The sequence below is a fragment of the Bemisia tabaci genome, chromosome 7 (assembly GCF_918797505.1).
Source record: "Bemisia tabaci chromosome 7, PGI_BMITA_v3".
NCBI lineage: Eukaryota > Metazoa > Arthropoda > Insecta > Hemiptera > Aleyrodidae > Bemisia > Bemisia tabaci.
Genome location: NC_092799.1, coordinates 39,046,213 through 39,066,173, shown reverse-complemented (window position 1 = coordinate 39,066,173; position 19,961 = coordinate 39,046,213). Strand labels below are relative to the sequence as shown.

Genomic DNA, 19,961 nt, shown 5'->3' with positions numbered 1-19,961 from the left:
CACTCCAACTGTTATTGAAAGAATAAAATTACATGACTTATGCCATGCCATCGTTTCGCCTTATTTCAAAGTGCAGAAGGCCCCTTTTTTTCGAATTTTGTTTCCATCCATTCCCTGCTTACGCTTGTTGATTTGTTTGTGTCCACGACCTTGGTCTAAAGAATCTATTTGTTTTAAAAATAATGTCGCTTCCGAACCATTGTCCGGAAGATTCAATCTTTCAAGAAATGGAAGTGCGCACCAGGAAAATGTGAACAATGGATCTGTATTGTTAACATTTAAAGAATAGGAAAATGAATAATAGGAAATTTTATTTGAAGATAAGGGGCATACAAAAAGTTCCACGCATAAGAAGCTGTGCTGAACGTCTACAGATATAATCTCTTAATTTTTGGTTCATTCTTCAATTTTGTTGGCTAAGTTCACCATATACTGAGGTAAGTAATGAAAATTGTGAACCTTTCACTATTTTCAGAATCAATTTTTCAAGTGTCATTAGTTGCGCCGTGTGATAAAAGTACACGGCTCCGTTGAGGGAAAGTTACTTGAAAACTGAATGTACATCTAAGGGGTTTGGAGGCCAAGGCGCAAGTGCAGTTTTTGAAAAAGTTGAGATACTCATGAACTCAACCAAATTTAGTTGGAAAGTATATTCTTTGATAAATTTACAACTAAAAAACTTCAAAAGGGAATTCAAACTTCCTTTCCGCCATAAGGCTCCATGTAATTTTGAAACTTGGATCACGTATCTCTTGAAATAGCGAAAATCGCACTCATACGCCTTGTCCTCCAAGCCTCGCATCATTGATCTCTTCAGAATCTTCAAGGAGGGTAAGAATATTACGTTTTAGCTATGATTTTTGTATGGACTGTTCCTGGAGTGGCACGTGGATAAGTAGTGTAAAGTGTAAGTGTTTTAGGAATGATAAATCGGCAAAAACTGGCAATATTTAAATCAAAAAGAGATTTTGATTTAGGGTTATAGGACATTTCATCAACGATTTTTTTCCGGGCACTTGTTTTTCCCAGTAGTTTAAGTCCACGCGTTTTTTCGGCAGGGGAGTTTTGGTCCACGTACCAATTATTGAGACCCAAAGTTAATTGATCAACATGTAAATACAAACAACATTTGCTCAATACGTTTTTGGATGAAATGTATAATGCCTTGGAAGAATGAGGGTTTGCTCGTTTCTTGTTTGTATGGTTGGCCAAACGGAAACAAGTATATAATTGAGAATTTTGGCGTCAATTCCATGAAGGAAAATTCATTAAAACTCTATACACCTCTTTGGTGCAGTAGGACTTACTTATCTTTCAAGAAAATCCCATCTTCTTATACCTGAACCGGATGAACCTTTTGATTTTCCTCAGCTAAAGGCTCATAGATTTTTCCTGTGTACTATAACTTCGCGACGGCGCCGGCGTGCCGCGGCGCTTCAAACTACTATTTCGCCATGAAGGTGTTGCAAAGTATCATACAAGATTGAAGGCACCCTAACGTATCATGATCGATGGCATCTTTCAAAAGCACAAAGTTCCCTCGCAAATCAAATCCAGTGACGACGAAAAAAAGAGAGCTGTAGTCGAAAAACTTGCTAAGTCCTAGTATCTGGATCCAGTAACGTTTAGCACGATTTTTGAACTTAATTAGAGGGGAAACAAGACTCGATTCAAGCAGAAATATGCTCAAATTTACCCCCGAGAAGATTTCCTTATAAATTAATGAAGAAAATAATGCCTGGAAGAAATGCCTTAGAGAAAAAAGGATGCTTAAATAGAAAGAAAAGTCACTTAGATCAAGCAGAACCCCGCTTTCATTCAGCTATTTTATTCTTGATTCAAAATAAAATCTTCTTGACTGCATAGTCAAGAATGTTTCTGCCTAAATCGAGTCACATTTGTCTCTAATGAAATTCAAAAATTATGCTAAACGTTATTACATACGGATGCTAGGACTAAGTAAGTTTTTTAGATTACCGCCTTCTTTTTATAACGTAGTATCTTGATTTATTTTGCAAGGAAAGCTCTATAACCTTAAAGGAAGCTTGTCATTCTTGATAAGTTGGAGCGCCTTCAATCTCGTATGATACTGTGCAACATCTATGTCGCGAAATAGTTGCTTGAAACGCCGTAGCACTCCGCGGCGCGGCGGGCGACCAGCGTGACATGGGCATAGGCGCCTACAAACCTAACAGGGATACTTCACGCATTGCGCAACGCGTGAAGTATCCCGTTAGGTTTGTAGGCGCCAGGGCGCATCTCGCACTGTGTTAGGTTCTAGTATTTAATCTCGCGGAGTCAGCGTTTTTCCACTCATGATTTTGAAATTTTTCCACTCTCTGCTCGGATTATTCTCATTTAGATTGATGAAAAAAAAATTGTATGAAAGGAAAATATAACGTGTGTTTTGAAAACATTAAGGTGGTTCCGTGTCTAATTTTTTGATTTCCAATGCTTTTTAAATTTTCTTTTATATTTTGTGCTTTTACTGTGCTGCAGCGTGGTGTATTCGCAACCAAACGCTCAAAATTGGACGTGCTTGATTGTAAAAGATCGATGTGAAAGTGGGTTAAAACCAAAGATTGCGTCCTCCTTGGTTTTTTCTCTCTCTTTTTCATTTTTGTATAGTTCCTTTCAACACTAATACGGTTCATTGAGATCAATATCGATGCCATCGCTTGGAAAAGGTTTTACAAATATTTGCCAGGTTTTAAAATATAATGTTTTTAAAATGAAGTAATATTATCATTTAAAAAAAGGTATATATATATACAGTATATTTTATACGGACAGTATACGGACAGAGTCCGATTCAGGGACCGGACCCAAGTTCCAAACCGGTCCAAAATTATCCTCGGCAGCTTGGGGGTACACCTTCCGGCCGCTAGCCGGCTGAACCCCCAAGGGCGCTTCGCGGACCCCTCGTGGGTTAATCTAAATAGAGTGGGCTCGTCTAGGGACTATATTCTATCGATAGCCAAAAGCTGTTTTCCAAACTGTGAAAGGAGATCCAATTTTAGCATGATGTAGTAAGATAGTATTTTCATGGTGTTGCAGTAGTAAACAAATCACAGGATGGATTTCTTAGAGACCCTGATTTCGCTGCCGCCCCTGCTGTACGCGCCCCTTCTTGTGGGATCCCTGTGCTTGGTGTTCAACTACCTGGTCTACTCGCGGCGCGTGGCCCAGTGGCGTAAGTCGAACATCCCTTTCCTGAGCCCGAGCTTCCTCATCGGGCACAAGTACTTCTGGGGCGTCGGGAGCAACTCCGCAACTGTCGTCCCCCTCGATCGCATCTACCAGGAGAATAAAGACAAAGACCTCGTCGCTTTCTTCATCGCCACCATGCCTGTCGTTCTGCTTCGGAAACCGGCACTTATCAAGCAGGTTATAGTTACACGCATTTCAACAGAAGAATTCTATATGCTTTAAGAGTTTTTTAGGAGACATGAAACTGTCCCCGTGAAAAGGTATCTTAGTGACAAGGAGTAGCAAGAGAGTTTACGAAACTTGTAAAACATCTCGGAGAGAAAATTCATGGAAATCTCGCTCTAGAGTCCGATAAAGAGGCCAAGTGATATGAATGAGAGGTGGAACAAGCCCTTCATGATGGTGAGAAATACCAGGAAAGGTGTGGATCTAACTATCCATTCATATCGATGGCCCGGAACGGGTCCTTTGGGCGGTGTATAGACTCCGGAGTAAGTTAGTTAATTATTTTATTACGACGATCAGCAACTTGGCTGATTATGCCAAAGGCCAGGAATTTATCTTAAATTTTTGAATTTATTTGTTTTAAGAGCTTTAAAATTTCAGTGATTATTTTTGGATCATCAGAGCTGAGATATACACCGAATTTCTTTCCGAGGAATCGAGAGATCTTTTCCTTTTTGCAGATATTCGCTAAAAATTTCGACGAGGCATTCAAAACTGGAATTGCGGTATCCCATAACGATGAGATTGAACCGCATATGTTGAGCCAATCTTCGAACAAAAGCGTCTGGAAAGCCCACCGAAGCGCGCTTTCGCCCATGTTTTCGACGTCGAGGTTTAGCGGTGAGAGATTCGCCATGATCAAGCACCACATCTCCCACATGTGGGCCCATGTTGAGGAAGCGCGCCTCCAAGGAAAGCCTATCAACACCAAGGAGGTTGGTATAATCACATTAAAATAATTCCCTTCCATCAAACCTAACTGCCTTATTTCGCAAAGACAGTTGCTTTAGTTTCGTAGAGCATAGTAATACTTTTTTTTCAGACTTTAGCACGTAATGTAAAAAAAAACAAGCAGTGAACTCCAACACAATGTGTTGATAAGGCGCGTCATTAACTCGCACATATCAACCCCTTTAGTTTTCATTTACAGAGATTTCAAAATAGGCAAACAGCATAAAAAGAGAATTCACGATCCAACACTGCGAGGTCAAAGACGCACCTTGACGAGACCGTGTATTGTGAAAGTAGAAAGCTATTCGATCGAATTTAAGTTTTTTGATCTGCCTCAAGCAAAATCTTATCAGATTCTTGAAGAAAAGTGCTACGGAATAATTTAAGCGAAGAAAGGAAAAATTCTGTCGAACTCCTAGAAGATAAAGTCGATTTAAAGGTATTTTGGGGCTAAAATACCCAAATCACCGGTAGTAAAAATCCCGTTATATTATTGAAAAGAAATTGACTCGATATAAATGCAATTGCATTAAATACGTCTTGATTTTGTTATTTTAAACGTCTTTCCATGCAAAGAAGTTCAACCATGTCGTTGCTTTATTCATTCATGAATTGAAAGTAAGCAATCTACATCCCGAAAATCTACTGATTTGCCGTAAAAAATTGCAGAAACTTGATATACCAGGTCGATGCACCCACTCGTTGAATTTACCAACCAATTTTGTGAGTGCAAATGTGTAAGAATCAATATGCTATAGTCATTTTGGGTGCATTTATTTTTCATGAAACAATAATAATTTCAATCCCGAAAAACCATCAATTTTCCGTATAAAATCGAAAAAATCAAAATATGTCGACTCCCCGACGTGAAAATTAGATTCTACGTGTGTAAATACTTATGTATCGATATGCTGAACAGAAACTATGTGTGGACACAGTCAGAAGCCCGCGGCAACATTAATTCAACAGAAAAACTGTAAAAATTAGATCGGATTTTAGCCGCTTTGCCCGCCTCTCCTCGTTACTTACAACAAACCGTTCTTATACTCATCTCAAAATTTTTCTCAGAGCTTTGGGTTATTATCAGCTTCCATTTAAACTCCGGTTCGATGGCCGAATCGGCTGCCAAAAAAGCAAGCCACTGTTGAAGGGTTCTATGAGAAATTCGTGATATTATCGGCTCTCAGGAAATCACCCCATGGCTAAATTTGGTGGTATAAATGGACCGCGTTAAACAGAAAGGAACCAAGCCACATCAGCTATTGCCAAATTTATGAGGGCTATTTAATTTTTTACGAGAGAACATTTGTATGGATTCCTTTGAAAATTGTAAGGAATTTGCCTTGCACTGTGGAGAAAATCCACTGAAATTTGCACGAAAATCCGCACAACCGTTTTCATGTAAAAAATTAAATTGCCCGTTTAAATTTGGCAATAGCTGATGTGGCTTGGTTCCTTTCTGTTAAACTCGGTCCAAATGTTTAAGTGCTTAAAATAATCGTATTCAAGAAACTAAGGAATTAAACTATGGAGTCAATTTCTTTTTAATAATATAACGGAATTTACTACCGGTGATTTAGCTATTATAGCCCCAGAATACTTTTAAAGCGCCTTTACGTTCCAGAATCTCGACGGAATTTTTTTTTTTTTTTTGGCTTAAACGATTCAAGAGACATTGTAGTTAAAAATATAAAGATTTTTCGATTTGGACGTATAAAAATGTTTAACTCGTTCAGGCACACCGTGTATTGTATGGAGTACTGCTGTTATTCGACCGTTGTCTTCAGGTCAAAATTCTTACAAAGAAGCCCCTTGCAAGAGGCGAATTTTTTGTAATTTCTCCCAGTTTTTTCAGCGTTAGGTATATAAATGAATTGCTTGTCAAATTCTGAGGTCAATTATATTTAATTGTAATTTATACTTTCTTTTTTTCCCCTTCATTTTATTTTTCGTATCGAGAAGTCGAGGTTTTGTTGATTTCTTCGGATTTCGATTACTGTAACTTCTCTTCTATTCGGCCGATTTTTATGAATGAGGTCTCTTTTTATTTGTGTTTTAACGGAGAGTAAGGAAAAAATTGCTAAATACACGCGAAACAATTTTTTTTTGAAAATTGGATGAATCCTAACGTGACGGTGAAATGGTTAATGAAGCGTGAGTAATTGGGGTACGGGTATCGGCCGCGTTGGGATAGGGTGGTCCAAGTTAACAGGGGGAAATTTTTTTTTGGCCCAATGAATCGCGACTCACCCTAAATTTGTTCCTTACCATCCAAATATGATACCTGCCAAATATTTTCGTTCTCCGATAATATTAACACGTGCCGACTTGAGGCTGAAAATCTCCCATAAAATTACATTGATTTAAATGGGGCGAAAATGGGCCGATCCGCGGTATTTCGTTTTTCGGCTGTAAAATGCGCCAAAATGCAAATAACTTGCTCTTAACTTACGAAGATACCTAGAGGCCTATTGTGAATGAAAAAATCACACATTCGACCCATTGGGAGGGGGGGGGGGGTCACAGCTGAGCCGATTCCTAGTTCCCGCGGCCCTGCGCGAGGCTCGCCATGCGCCAAACTGATAAGAGAGGAACGCGCTCGCATTTTCGGGCTGCCCTGATACGCATTGCCGTACTGCAAATTAAATGACGTTATTTCTAGAGTTTGAAAAGCAAATCAAGTGACCAGCTGATAAGCACATTGCAACAATGGTTTGCTGGTAAAACTACTGAGTTTTGCAGAAAATCTCATGTTTTCTGGGAGCGGAGTGCATTTGGCAGTCAGAGTCTGTCCGCCGATTGATCATCGATGCTTTCATGATATGTTTGTGAAACTATGGCTCTTTCAAAGCCAACTTTGCGAAAAGAACGAAACGTGTATCCACTCGGCAATTACTCCCCCGTAATTGAAGGGAGTAAACTCCCGTCAAAGAAACAAGTTGTACACGTATTGTTCTTCAATTTACAAGAAGTCCAGTTAAGTTTACGCGACAGTGCACACCTGGCGGTCCAGGAAGTTATCATTTTCTGGAACAAAGCGAGAATTCCAGTGCATTACAATTCTCGTTGTGTTAAAAAAGTGGAGGATCTTTATGAACAATGGAGATACTTGCAGGAAATGCGAATAAGTGCCGAGATGTCTTTTCAGAACGTGAAAAATCTTTCGTCGATGAACTAGACGATTATCAGAGAGTAAAATAAGACGTGGCCGGCGTCGTTTTTGGATCAAATGGAACTAATTTAGGAAGCGACTCGGTCCATTTCCCGAAGTTACCCGGCGCGTAATACACTAGCGCATGATGCTTTACGCGGCGCCCCAGCGCCTATGAATCGGCTCCGCTGTGACCCCCTCCCCCCCTCCCAATGGGTCGAATGTGTGATTTTTTCATTCACAATAGGCCTCTAGGTATCTTCGTAAGTTAAGAGCAAGTTATTTGCATTTTGGCGCATTTTACAGCCGAAAAACGAAATACCGCGGATCGGCCCATTTTCGCCCCATTTAAATCAATGTAATTTTTTGGGAGATTTTCAGCCTCAGGTCGGCACGTGTTAATATTATTGGAGAACGAAAATATTTGGCAGGTATCATATTTGGATGGTAAGGAACAAATTTAGGGTGAGTCGCGGTTCATTTTCCGAAGTTGTCCAGTTTGGACCACCCTAGCGTTGGGACCCAAGGCGGCCCAAGGCGGCCCAAGGCCCATTGTTCTTCGTGACGCCGACGCAGTGATCAGGAGCGTGGGGAAGAGAGGGCTGAGTGGACTCCTGTATGAGCCACGTTTAGCAAATGGTCTAATGAGTCTCGAGGCTCATCACTGATTGCACTTACCACTATCCTGCTGGCCCCGGCTATCAGAGCAAGGAGTACCAACTTTTGAAAAGGATAACAGTGGTGTGGAGATATGTCAAAGCAACGTTTTGAACAAAACGGAGTGAGTGAAATTCTCATTCAACGAGTGCCGAACTGGTCAGCCATCCTCGAATCAGTTCGCTTGCTTCCGCTTATATATGCATATTTTAAATCAGCGCGTCGTACTCTTAGGCTTTTTTTAAAAAAACCAATTAACGTAGACTCTTGGTATTCGCTGCACATAAACTAGCGAGCCCCAGAATGAGAAACAACTTTAAATCATAATTATTGACGGATAAATAAACTTTTTACACGCTTTGGAAAATCTCAGAAGTTCGCGGTAGTCACTTTTCGGTAAGGAACTAAGGGACTCGGTTATTGTATCGAGCAGGGTTCGAAACGATCGCAAAGGCGGTATACTACGTATACGCGCCAAAAAAAAAACCTGGATCGTATATCCAACAGCAGAATTGAGTGGACTCATCCAGAAACTATCACCCGTCCATAAGGCCACACAAATCATGAAAATTGGCCCAGTAGAACAGTGACGGACTTTGATAAAAATAAAAAATTTAAGATAAGAGAGTGATTTTTCTTGTAGTTACACTTTTTTCCCGAGAGAACGGTACCTTAACGCCGTGCTCTTGCAATTTTTCAGATTGCAATGAACTTTGTCCTGGGCAGCGTTTCCAACAGCTTCCTCGATTTGGACTACAACTCGTATGAAAAGGAAGGTGAACTTCGAAAGTTCCTGAAGAGTTTTGTCGACCCAGGATGGGACAAGCTACTGAGCGTATTCACTCAGATGCACTTCCAGGGAACACCGACTTTAGAGTCTTTGAAGCTCATCACTCAAAAGCATATTGAATCCATGAAGAGTTTGCTTCAAAAGCAGATGAAGCTCAGAAATCAGACTGGCGACAATAAAAATGACCTTATTGACCTTCTCATCAGGCTCAAAGAACAAGACGGAGATGCGAAACTGGATTCAGGTATCGGAACATTTAACTTTTGTCGAACTCTCTTAGCTGAATGATGACGTAAATTAAGGAATCATCGAGGTCTGGATTTTCCGAGGTTACAAAAAGTTCAAGATACTGAAGTGCGGAATGAAAAATCTTCGAAGCATTGAGGTCCAGGGCCGGATTTAGGGGGTGGCCACATGGGCCGCGGCCTACGGTGGCAAATCTAGGGGGCGGCAAATTTAGCAATTTTTTTAAATGTAGGTATAATAAAAATCGGATTTAGAACAAACATTACAAACGAGAAAAGGCGACAAAATCTCTCATCTTCTGCGAGAATAGTAATTTCTAATTTTGTCGTCTATCAGTTATACAGGACAGCACCTTTAATTGGTCGAGTTATAATAGAGTAACCAAACACGCAATTTGGCCTGGAACGGCTTAGAGAGAAATGATGACGAGGACTCAAGATCAAATGGAGAAGCCCTGCTCGGCGCGGCAGTCGGCATGTAACACATATTACCTCCTACAAGACTGCATGAATACCTCACGCATAGCATCAACCACAGTGCGGTCACTGCGGTCAGCGTGAAACGCCTAGCTCCTACAAGAATGCTTGAATACCTCACGCATTGCGCAAAGCACAGTGCGGTCAGTGTGAAACGCATAGCGCCTACAAGACTGCATGAATACTTCACGCACTGCGTCAAAGACAGTGCGTTCAGCAGCGGTCGGCGTGAAACGCATAGCGCCGACATGACTGTAGGAATTCTTCGCGCCAAACACAGTGCAGTCTGCGCGGCAAGGCGGCGGAAGTTGAAATCATTAAACCACATATTTGTTTGTTTTTTCATTATTTTTTCGTTCCTTTATTATAAATGGAGGGCCTTGTCCACACAGAGATAGGTTTACGGAACTTAACTTTCGCGCAAAGTTCCGTGAACTTTTGCTAGAATTGTTGACAGGGCTTTCCCAAAAAGTGTGTCCAACACGAGTAAACGCGTTTTATGCATCCCTCCCCTCCGGCACGTTCACTTGATGGTTTTATTGATGTTTCAAAACAAATGAAAAAGGGGCGGCGAAATACAGGCGGCTCATGGGCGGCAGCGGCAAGTAGGTAAATCCGGCCTTGTTGAAGTGTAAGAAAATTTGTCACATAGAAAGAAGAAAAAAAATTTAAGATTCTAAAGGCTCACAAATTATTTGTATGCATTCAGGTATGCATGGATCAGGTACGCATTCAGGTTGTATTTTTTCAGGTTTGGTTGTCTTAAATCTCTTTTTGGTCAGAACTTATTTTGCCGCTGAAAAAAAAGCCCGCGTATAATATTCAAAAATTCGTACTACGCATTAGACAAATGGTCCTTAAAGGCGTCGATTCCATACATTCTTATTGTGTTAGATGCGATTTTTGTGCAATTTTACATGAAAAATCCCATTTAATTGACTGTTCTTCTAGTGTGAAGAAATTCCATCTAACTTTTAAATGGCTGAAATGTTGCCTTAATGTTGGAGCTAGTAATGGAGCATATTGAGACTTTAAGAGATACCGTATGAATGGACCACCAAAATTCTTTCTCGGTATTTTCTTTGACCATATCCATTTCAAAAACAAGTATTTAATATTTATAGAGTCCGGAGTCACAGTTGAAATGATAAGTCTTGGGTTGTCCTTGCTCTTGGGAGGTTGCGCGGGCACTAACACAGTCGACAACATGGTGAGTTTTACCATGCACCTTTTGTCCCTCAACCCGAACTACCAGGAGCGAATAAGACAAGAAGTGGAGGATGTCATGAAAAAGCACAACACTACAGAATTTACTTACGAGGTTGTTCGCGATCTTCACTTCCTCAACCAGTGTTTACATGGTGAGTTCAAAACTTAATAATATTTTCCTTGTACCAAGCCTAGACGCTGAGACAAACAATATCACTTACGAATAAGTTTGGTACCTGCGGTTGCCTGATACCTCCATTGCATTTTGCGGTATATTAAACGCGAAGTGTACTAAAGTCAACACAAAATATGGGTTGGTCAGTGTTTCACTTCCTGCATTAACCGCAAGTATTGCATGAATACAGATATTTTTCTGAGTGTTCCGATCAAAGTTCGGATAATTTCTTAATGATGTCATTCAAATTCATCATTGATTATTTTTTCTCTTCTTTCTTTTATGGAATAATTTCAAATTTGTGCGATTCCAGAAACGACACGATTGTTCCCGAATACCTCAGCATTAACTAGGGTCTGCACGGACGACTTCACGCCGGCCGGTACCAACTACACTTTCAAGAAAGGCGAGCGTATTATCGTCGACACGTATTCTATCCACCGAGATCCGGAATACTTCGAGAACCCGAATGTGTTCGACCCGGACCGTTTCAGCCCGAAAAACAGGGACACCAAATCTATCGATGCTTTTCTTGGCTTCGGCAAAGGACCCCGAAAGTGTCCAGGTAAGATCATTGAGAGCCGTTTTTGTAATTTGTAAAAGGTAACATATTGAAACCATATTGATACCATAATAATACCATGTCGGTACCATGGTTTACTTACCATCAGGATCCGTTTAAGGAGGAAGAAACTTGGACTTTCAGCAAAGGGCGAGAGAGAATTATAGAGCGGAGGTATTTTTAAATCAAAAGGAAATATTTTCAATATGGCCTAGACTCAGATACCCTTAAGAATGACACTCGTGACAGGATCCATTGCACAATTGAGATTGCTTATTTTAATTTGAATAGTCAAAAACCAAAATAAGAGCCACTTTTTGGGTAGTTTAAAATTGAGCATTCGTAAATTCCACTAAAAATGGGTCAACTGCGCGTAATTTCGATTTGCAGGCCGACGGTAGAGTCGCTGAAAGAAGCACCCATATGGTTTCTGCAAGCAAGCCTCGTTTACCATGCCAAAATCGGGCTCCTCTTGCCTAACTTGGTTGTCTCGTCTTGTTTATGATGTCTTTGTGGAAGAGTCTTCAAAAAGAGTGGGAATGCAAAGACTAGTAAGCGCAATCATCGTCTATAAGTTTATGCAATTGCTTCTCTCATTAAACGGGAATCCAAAGGGTCTAAAATTAATAATTCTCAAGTTGAAAATAAAGATAAAGTTTAGAGATAATTTCCCAACAAGCAGTCCATAAATGAGCCCCTGTCGAAACAACCCTATGGGAATCATTGAAAATTGGCCTAGGTTCCTATGGGAGCCTGGGGGATTTTAAATTACAGCGTATGATTTGTAAATTCTTGTTTAATGTCAAATAGGTAACAACGTTGGTCTCCTGATTGCGTCGACTCTGATTGGTTCTTTGGTGCACAAGTACGAGGTGAGACCACACTCTCACACGCAGCAAATGGATGCTTTCGATTTCCATCCCCGGAGTTTCGCCATCGTTCATAAAGATGACGTCCTCGTAAACGTCTTGCCCCGAGAGGTTCTCGCTCACTGATCACCGATCACTGATCACTGATTACTGATTACTAATCAGTGCAATAGGGTGCACTACGAGGCTACAGGGTTAATTCGGCCTTGGTCGCTAAGAATTCGATTAATGTCTGATATAATTTCAGGTCATTTATTAATAGTTCTTTTAGGAAATTGTGGGTTTTATGTATTTTTGATTCAGCTAATTTTGTTTCTTTTTGAGTTTTTTGTTTGTTTTATTCAAGCCTTTGTATTTTCTGTTTTGTTAACTCTTTATTCTGGTGAAATTTAAATTTTAGGTTGGGTTCACCAAATTCTATTTTATTTAGTCCAAAACTTTAGTAAGATCTTACTTATCTATAGTGATCTATAGTGATCTATAGTGATTAGTGCACCTTATTGCCGAACGCCTTGAACTAATGGCAATTTTTGGAAGTTGGTAACAATGCAGTTCATCCTTCCAAGTGCAACATAAGCTTTCGATAAAATAGGTTAAAAGGAAGGTCTGCCACGTGAAACATCGAATGTCTCAGTGCACTTGCACGGATGGGACTTATATGGTATTACAAACTTGCGAGATTATCTTCGCCTAAAAATGTCCCTAAAATATTAATTTACAATAAATATATAATTATACATGATAAACTATTGTTATTAAACTTACTGCTTGAATTTTACATTTTTCGTGCACTTATTGTTAGTCATGTTGATATTATCTGTGATTGAGTTAGTGGGAAGTGGGGGCTACCCACTATAATATATCCGACTGTAAGTCGGCAATCACATAACTCGGTTTGCAACTTCGCAGACTTCCTGTTATATTTTATTTTTTAAATGGAAAACTACTTAACGGCAATTCTTTAAAAATGCCGTGATTTGTCTTCTCTGTGCGAAGAATATTCTGCGATTACTTTGAGGGATGATGTCAATTTGTTCTGCTTTAAAAAATAACATGGAGGCAGAGATTTTCAGACACCGGAAACGAGATATGTGATTGCCGACTTACACTGTCGATATATCTTGCCCTACTCTATAACATAAAACCAGCAGAGTTGAGAGTTGAAAATGAACGACTTCTGTATTTATTACGAGTAACATTGGTGTCCAGATCAGAGTAAAATATGCTGAAAATATTAATGTATTTATTCACCACATTCATGGAAAGAAAATGTAAAATTTTTAAAATAAATGCTTCCAGGAGAGTTGTCGCTTCTGTTCTCATTAAAAAAGCAAAATTACATAACTCATTCCGTATCATCGTTTCGCTCTACTTAGAATGCCAGGAGCCCCTCCTGTTTTTTAATTTTGTCTCTTTTCCCGCCTTCCGCTTGTTGATTTGTTTGCGTCCAAGGCCTTGGCTGCAAGCCTCTAATTGATTTACAAACAATGACTTTTCCGAACCATTGTCCGGAAGATTCAATCTTTCAAGAGTTGGAAGAGTGCAACAGACAAATGTGAACGATGGATCTGTATTGTTAAAATTTAAAGAATAGAAAACTACAAAACAGCTTATTGAAATTGTTAGAGCACAGATTTTTCTCATCCAGAACTTTCTGCATCCCAGTGCTCCTTTTTTGCTGAAGCTAAGGGGCATATAAAAAGTTGCATGCGGCGGAAACTAGGCTGAGCGTGTTTATTTATGCCTCGTGATTTTATTTTCATTCTTCAGTTTTGTTGGCTAAGTTCACCTAATATTGAGGTAAGTAATGAGGATTTTGAACGTTTTACTATTTTCATAATCGTTTTCTAAAATGTTGGTTGCGTCGTGTGATAAATTGATGACTTTAAGCAAAAAGGAACCAGGAGCTAAAGTGTCCATTTTTAGTCAATGCAGGATTGCGTATCTGGAGAGCATCTAATAAACAGACACAATTTAAACCCTGCAAACCCTTTTTTAAAGCTTTAATTACACCACAAAAATTACATTTTCGTATAATTGGCAAAATGCATTTGCACAAAAGAATCGCAAATTGCGTATCTTTCGAGCGCGACACAGGAAGTTTTTCCAGCTAGTTCAGCGCTAGCGTGGCAAGGCTGAACGCTCGTTTCGACCTACAGCAACTATTTGAACTCCCAGGAGTTCAAATTGCATATCCACCGAAATGAAGGAAATTTAAGAAATTTCAATTGCTTTCTTCTTCTAATTCTCTTCTTCCACGAACCACTAGGGCAAAGCCCTGTTTGTCAGGCCATCCAGTATCGAGCACAATAAACTATATAAATATTAAAAATCTAAAAATCACTAAAAATAAAGGACTCGTCAAATTAATAAATGGATTTTTTTCCGGTAATTATATTCATGGCTTGACAAGTCCAGTTGAGAGCGCCAGCGTCGTTCCCCATCATTTGATTACCCACTTTTGCCCTTTCCTTTTTCATTCTATACAGCTCCTCTAAAGTTTCCATCCGAGTTTCCAGCCCTGTAGCAGTATCAAAGGATGGACTTCTTAGAGTACTGTCCTTTTTGCCGGCCCTGCTGTACGCACCCCTTCTGGTGGGATCCCTGTGCTTGGTGTTCAACTACCTGGTCTACTCGCGGCGCGTGGCCCAGTGGCGCAAGTCGAACATCCCTTTCCTGAGCCCGAGCTTCCTCATCGGGCACAAGTACTTCTGGGGCGTCGGGAGCAACTCCGCAACTGTCGTCCCCCTCGATCGCATCTACCAGGAGAATAAAGACAAAGACCTCGTCGCTTTCTTCATCGCAACATTGCCTGTGGTTCTACTTCGAAAACCGGCACTTATCAAGCAGGTTAGTTTGAAATGGAGTACCTGGATAGGGAGAGCATGGGCGAATCTGTAATTTTGAAAGTCACGGAGCTCTCCAGGGCCCAAAAAAGTAGCCAACCCATGCACTCAAGTCATCCAGAATTACTTCTTACTACAATTAGTACTACCCGTCGTTGCAAAAATTAGTGATGCGCGTATTAGACTTTGGTCCCTATGTGCATAAACCTAGTTTTTGAAATCTAAATTTAAAAATTACACACACGGAGGAAAAAAACTCGTGCGTGGGACCCGAGGTCATATGGATCTCTGGAGTTTTCAGATTGAGCATCTGAACACTTTAGATCTAGCTGTCGAGGTTCGGATCACACATCTGAAACTTCAGTTCTTACATCTGAAGTACTTCAGATGTTTTTGGGAATGTGAGAACCGAAGTTTTTCGGATGCTCAATCCGAAAACTTCATAGATTCATATAACCTAAACTTCGGGTCCCACGCACGAAGTTTTTTTCTCCGTCTACTATTCCAATAGCAGCTACTCATCTTAATGACAGTTTTCTCCGAGAAATTGAGATAATTTTTTTAAATTATTATTATTATTTTTCAGATATTCGCGAGAAACTTCGACGAAGCGTTCAAAACGGGGTTTGCGGTATCCCACAACGATGTAATCACACCCCACATGTTGAGCCAATCTCCTGACAAAAAAGTCTGGAAAACCCACCGAAATGCACTTTCGCCCATGTTCGTGACAACAAGGTTTAGCGGTAAGAGATTCGCCAAGATCAGGAATCAGATCTCTCTTATGTGGACCCATGTTGAGGAAGCACGCCTTCAAGGAAAGCCCATCAACATCAAAGAGGTTTGCATTATCCCACCTCAATAGTTTCCTTAATTCGAACTTGAGTGGCTCATCTCGAAAAATGTATGTATCAGCTTTTTGTAGAGTATAGTAATACTTTTTCCTGGAAGAACTATTCTCAAGACCCTTCTCTCGTTACATTTCAGGTGGCAGGGATGTTTTTCCAGGACATCATTTCCAACAGCTTCCTTGCTTTGGATGACAACTCGTATGTAAAGGAAGGAGAGTTTCGTAAATTCCTTAAAAGTTTGGTTGAACCAGGGTGGGGCAAACTGCTTGGCGTATTTGCCCAGATGCACCTCCAAAGAATACCAACTTTGGAGTCGTTGAAGTTCATCACTCAAAAGCACATTGAAACTATGAAGAGCTTGCTCCAGAAGCAGATAAAGCAGAGAAGTCAGACCGGTGACCAAAGAAACGACCTTATCGACCTCCTCATCAGACTCAAAGAACAAGACCAAGATGGAAAACTGGATTCAGGTATGGGAACGTCCAGTTATTGTCGAACTCTTTTGGCTCCAGGATGACGTAAAATGAAAAATTGACGAGGTCTTGATGTTCCAAGGTTACAGACATTTCAAGCCTCTGATATTCGCAATAAAATATGTTTGAGGCTCTGAGGACATAATTATATGATATGATAAATGTTCAAAAATTAATAGGAATACTTTAAAAAGAGTCTACTTCACCTTACGAGTGCGTATACCTCCTCGTGCGGTAAGTAAAATCGAACAAACGCTATTAGCAGAGTACATCAGAAGGATGTGAAACCTGCATTTAAACGCATACTCAATCAGCGTAGTCCATCACGCCTTTTCAATTAATTTATTGCGTCCAAAAGTAGGTATCTCTAGTCGTTGCATAGAAGTACTTGCGAGAACATCTTCACTGTCTACACATTTGAAATCGTAAAAATTCGAAAGTTCACAAGATTTGTGAGATGTTTTAACTGATTTAGGGTTGATTTTCATATACATTTCTTTCTACGCAAACCGTGCTTTGCTTCTGATTATGTAAAATGTCCGCTGACGGGATAAATTCACATATTCACAAAATCCATCTAGCGAGTGGTTTAGTTGCGCTGCTCACAGAATCGTGTTTTAATGCTTCATTCTTGCAGATTAGTTGAAAATATGAAGATCTGTTCAAATAACAACTCTCTACGTTCAATAATAACCGAGATATCGAGCTTTGAAAATCCCGGTTTATGACATCATTCACCGCGGTAGTAACACCTTTGGTTTCTTCCACCTTGCTTTCGTCAGTCAGGGAGGCCCACATTTGCACTGCTTACTCAACGTGAGACTCGGATGGAAGTAAGGAGGAAGGAACCAAGAGCGTTACTACCGCGGTGGATGACGTCATAAACTGAATCTTTCAAACCGTCATATCTTGGTTAATGTTGAACATAGAGAGCTGCTGTTCGGATGGATCTTATTCTTTGTAGCTAATCTACAAGAACTAAGCATCAAAACAGGATTCTGTGATTAGCATACATTGTGCTTTAAGAAGTAAATTCATGACATTCCTGTTGTGTTCAATGTGATTTTCGCGCGAGTTCACTCGGCAGAGTCTAAGTAAAAATGGATGTTTTTCTAATTTGTAACAAACCTTTTTAAAGTGTAAAAATCTATAGTTTTGTCCTAACATAAGAGATAGCAACGGAATTTGTTAACATTTTAGGAGACTGAGAAAATGGGCGCCAAACTTTTTCTTAGTATCCTCTTCAAACATATGAATTCCAAGAGCGGCTATTTAAAATTTATAGAGATGGACGTAACGAATGAAATGATCAGCCTCGGTTTGTCCTTGCTGCTGGGAGGTAAAAGTGTTGCAACGGTTGACAATATGGTGAGTTTTACCATCCACCTTTTGTCCCTCTACCCGGAATATCAGGAGCGCATAAGACAAGAGGTGAAGGAGGCCATGGAAAAACATAACGCTACAGAATTCACCTACGAGGTTGTTCGCGATCTTCACTTCCTCAACCAGTGTTTACACGGTGAGTCCAAAACTTAATGACCGTTTCCTCGTACCAAGCCTACGCTGAGACAAAGAATAGCAGTTAAGTTCGGTGCCTGCGGTTGCTTGGTATCTCCATTGCATTTTGCGCTAAATTTAATGTTTAGTGCACTGAAGTCAACGTAAGTTTGGATTGGTGTGTTTCACCTCCTGTATTAATCTACAGCAACACAAAAAAGTCGGTTTACGCGTATGTGATTTTCACTCTGGAAATAAATCAAATATTGAACTCTTTTTAAAAAGTTAAGAAAAGTAACAAGTCAAGTAAAAAGTTAAGAGAACACACAGTTTCCCTCAAAAGTTCAGGGGTATTTACATCATGATTTCGTGCAAACTCATAATTCGTCTATTTTTCTCCTTTTTTTACTAATTTCAAATGTGTGCGATTTCAGAAACTTCACGCCTGTACCCAAATACCTCAGTAATAACGCGAGTGTGTACGGAGGACTTTACGCCGGCCGGCACCGACTACATTTTCAAGGAAGGCGAGCTTATTATTGTCGACCCTTACTCCATCCACCGAGATCCGGAATACTTCGAGAACCCGGATGTGTTCGACCCGGACCGCTTCAGCCCGAAAAACAGAGATAGTAAATCAGTCGATGCTTTTCTAAGCTTCGGTAAAGGACCCCGAAAATGTCCAGGTAAGATCATCGAGGTCCATTCGGCTGACAATACTTAATGCGGCATTACAGCTTAATAAATCTTAGCAACATCCAATGGTGCATACCCGGTTTTTACTTTCTGCATATCCTTGCGGGTAGAGGAAGTATTGTCATCGTCCAAGAAAAAAAAATGGAAATTTCATCATTTCTAGGCGTTTTAAGGTCCATGAAGTCAAAATAATCACATTTTAAAAACGTGTGTCCGTCCGTCCGGCGTCCCCCAAATTTGTGTACAGCCATACTGCCGTGTCAAGGAAGAACGCCGTATGAACATTCGAGAGTTGCCCAATTTTCCTTGATAAAACATATATTTTTGACAACATTCAGGCATATTTTTCCTTGCACTTTTTTAATATTTTAGATTAAATTGCGTACGAAATTGTCCGAAAATTTAAGAAAATAAAATTCGCAAGCTTTCCTGCAAATTCGATTTTTAGCGGAGGAAACTTGACAACGTCTGAAGGCTTATATGACGTTCTTCCTTAGCACGGCAGCATAGTTAAAAATCTATTGGTTCAATTTCATTCAAAGTGTGCATGGAAAACCGCATCTATGGTCTTCTTATGAACGTCAAAGGATTTTTCTCTCTTTTTCTAAAGTTTTTCATTTGGTAGGAAACCCAAACTATTTTATTTCGATGGTTTTTCAAGTCTCTCGGTGAAGGTATGTCCCGTTTCCTTCTTTCCATTCAATCAAGTATATTATTGGATAATTGATTTGTGAATTATTTTTTTAATATCAACAGGCAGCAACGTCGCTCTCCTGGTAGCGTCGACTTTGATTGGCTCCCTGTTGCACAAGTACGAAGTGAGACCATACTCTCACACGAAGCAAATGGATGCTGACGATTTCCATCCTCGGAGTTTCGCCATCGTCCATAAAGACGATGTCCTCGTTAACGTCATACCTCGAGAGATTCTCGCTTACTGAGTACTGATCAGGAATAGGTGCAGCGTATCGTCACTGCATTTTGTGACTTATTAAACCAATGGAAATTATTGCAAGTTGTTGTCAATGCATATCTGCCATTCAAGTGTATCATAAATAATCGATTCATTATGCAAGACCGCTGAATTTTGATTGTTTCACGTGCACTTATATGCATGGAACTCATTATTACCTACTTGTGAGATTGCCTCAGCCTAAAAATACAGCTAAAATTATAATTAATCAAAAATATGTATTATTATACATAAATAAACAAATATTTTTACTTAATACTGGTTTTTCACATTTTTTGCGCATTGAACGACGAATATATTACCTATGAAAGCAGTAGTGGGGT

At 40.0% G+C, this 19,961-nt stretch overlaps 2 protein-coding genes across 9 annotated transcripts in view; one reads left to right on the top strand and one right to left on the bottom strand.

Moving 5' to 3' along the window:
* The window catches only part of Mip (Myoinhibiting peptide precursor), a 219,822-nt gene that overhangs the window by 153,576 nt on the left and 46,285 nt on the right, over positions 1-19,961 (bottom strand). The window lies entirely within an intron of this gene.
* On the top strand, positions 297-19,894 carry LOC109044164 (cytochrome P450 6k1). 4 transcript variants are annotated; one of them, XM_072302980.1, is made up of 7 exons: positions 297-437; positions 3,058-3,387; positions 15,735-15,989; positions 16,136-16,469; positions 17,758-17,991; positions 18,404-18,655; positions 19,422-19,894. In XM_072302980.1, exons 2-7 carry the CDS (start codon positions 3,076-3,078, stop codon positions 19,604-19,606), a joined length of 1,572 nt encoding a protein of 523 aa, XP_072159081.1. In that variant the 5' UTR covers positions 297-437; positions 3,058-3,075; the 3' UTR covers positions 19,607-19,894. The 4 variants fall into 4 exon arrangements, with proteins under 4 accessions (XP_072159081.1, XP_018899928.2, XP_018899929.2 ...); XM_019044383.2 differs by lacking the exons at positions 15,735-15,989; positions 16,136-16,469; positions 17,758-17,991; positions 18,404-18,655; positions 19,422-19,894 and adding exons at positions 3,897-4,151; positions 8,676-9,009; positions 10,612-10,848; positions 11,185-11,436; positions 12,244-13,048 and having other exon boundaries at positions 298-437; XM_019044384.2 differs by lacking the exons at positions 15,735-15,989; positions 16,136-16,469; positions 17,758-17,991; positions 18,404-18,655; positions 19,422-19,894 and adding exons at positions 3,897-4,151; positions 8,676-9,009; positions 10,612-10,848; positions 11,185-11,436; positions 12,244-13,048 and having other exon boundaries at positions 321-437; positions 3,061-3,387.

Bases quoted from the DNA above. Each gene is read 5' to 3' on its own strand.
- LOC109044164 (XM_019044383.2), top strand. From the start codon at position 3,076: ATGGATTTCTTAGAGACCCTGATTTCGCTGCCGCCCCTGCTGTACGCG. The intron at 3,388-3,896 runs GTTATAGTTACA...TCCTTTTTGCAG, and splicing joins AACCGGCACTTATCAAGCAG to ATATTCGCTAAAAATTTCGA. The intron at 4,152-8,675 runs GTTGGTATAATC...GCAATTTTTCAG, and splicing joins AGCCTATCAACACCAAGGAG to ATTGCAATGAACTTTGTCCT.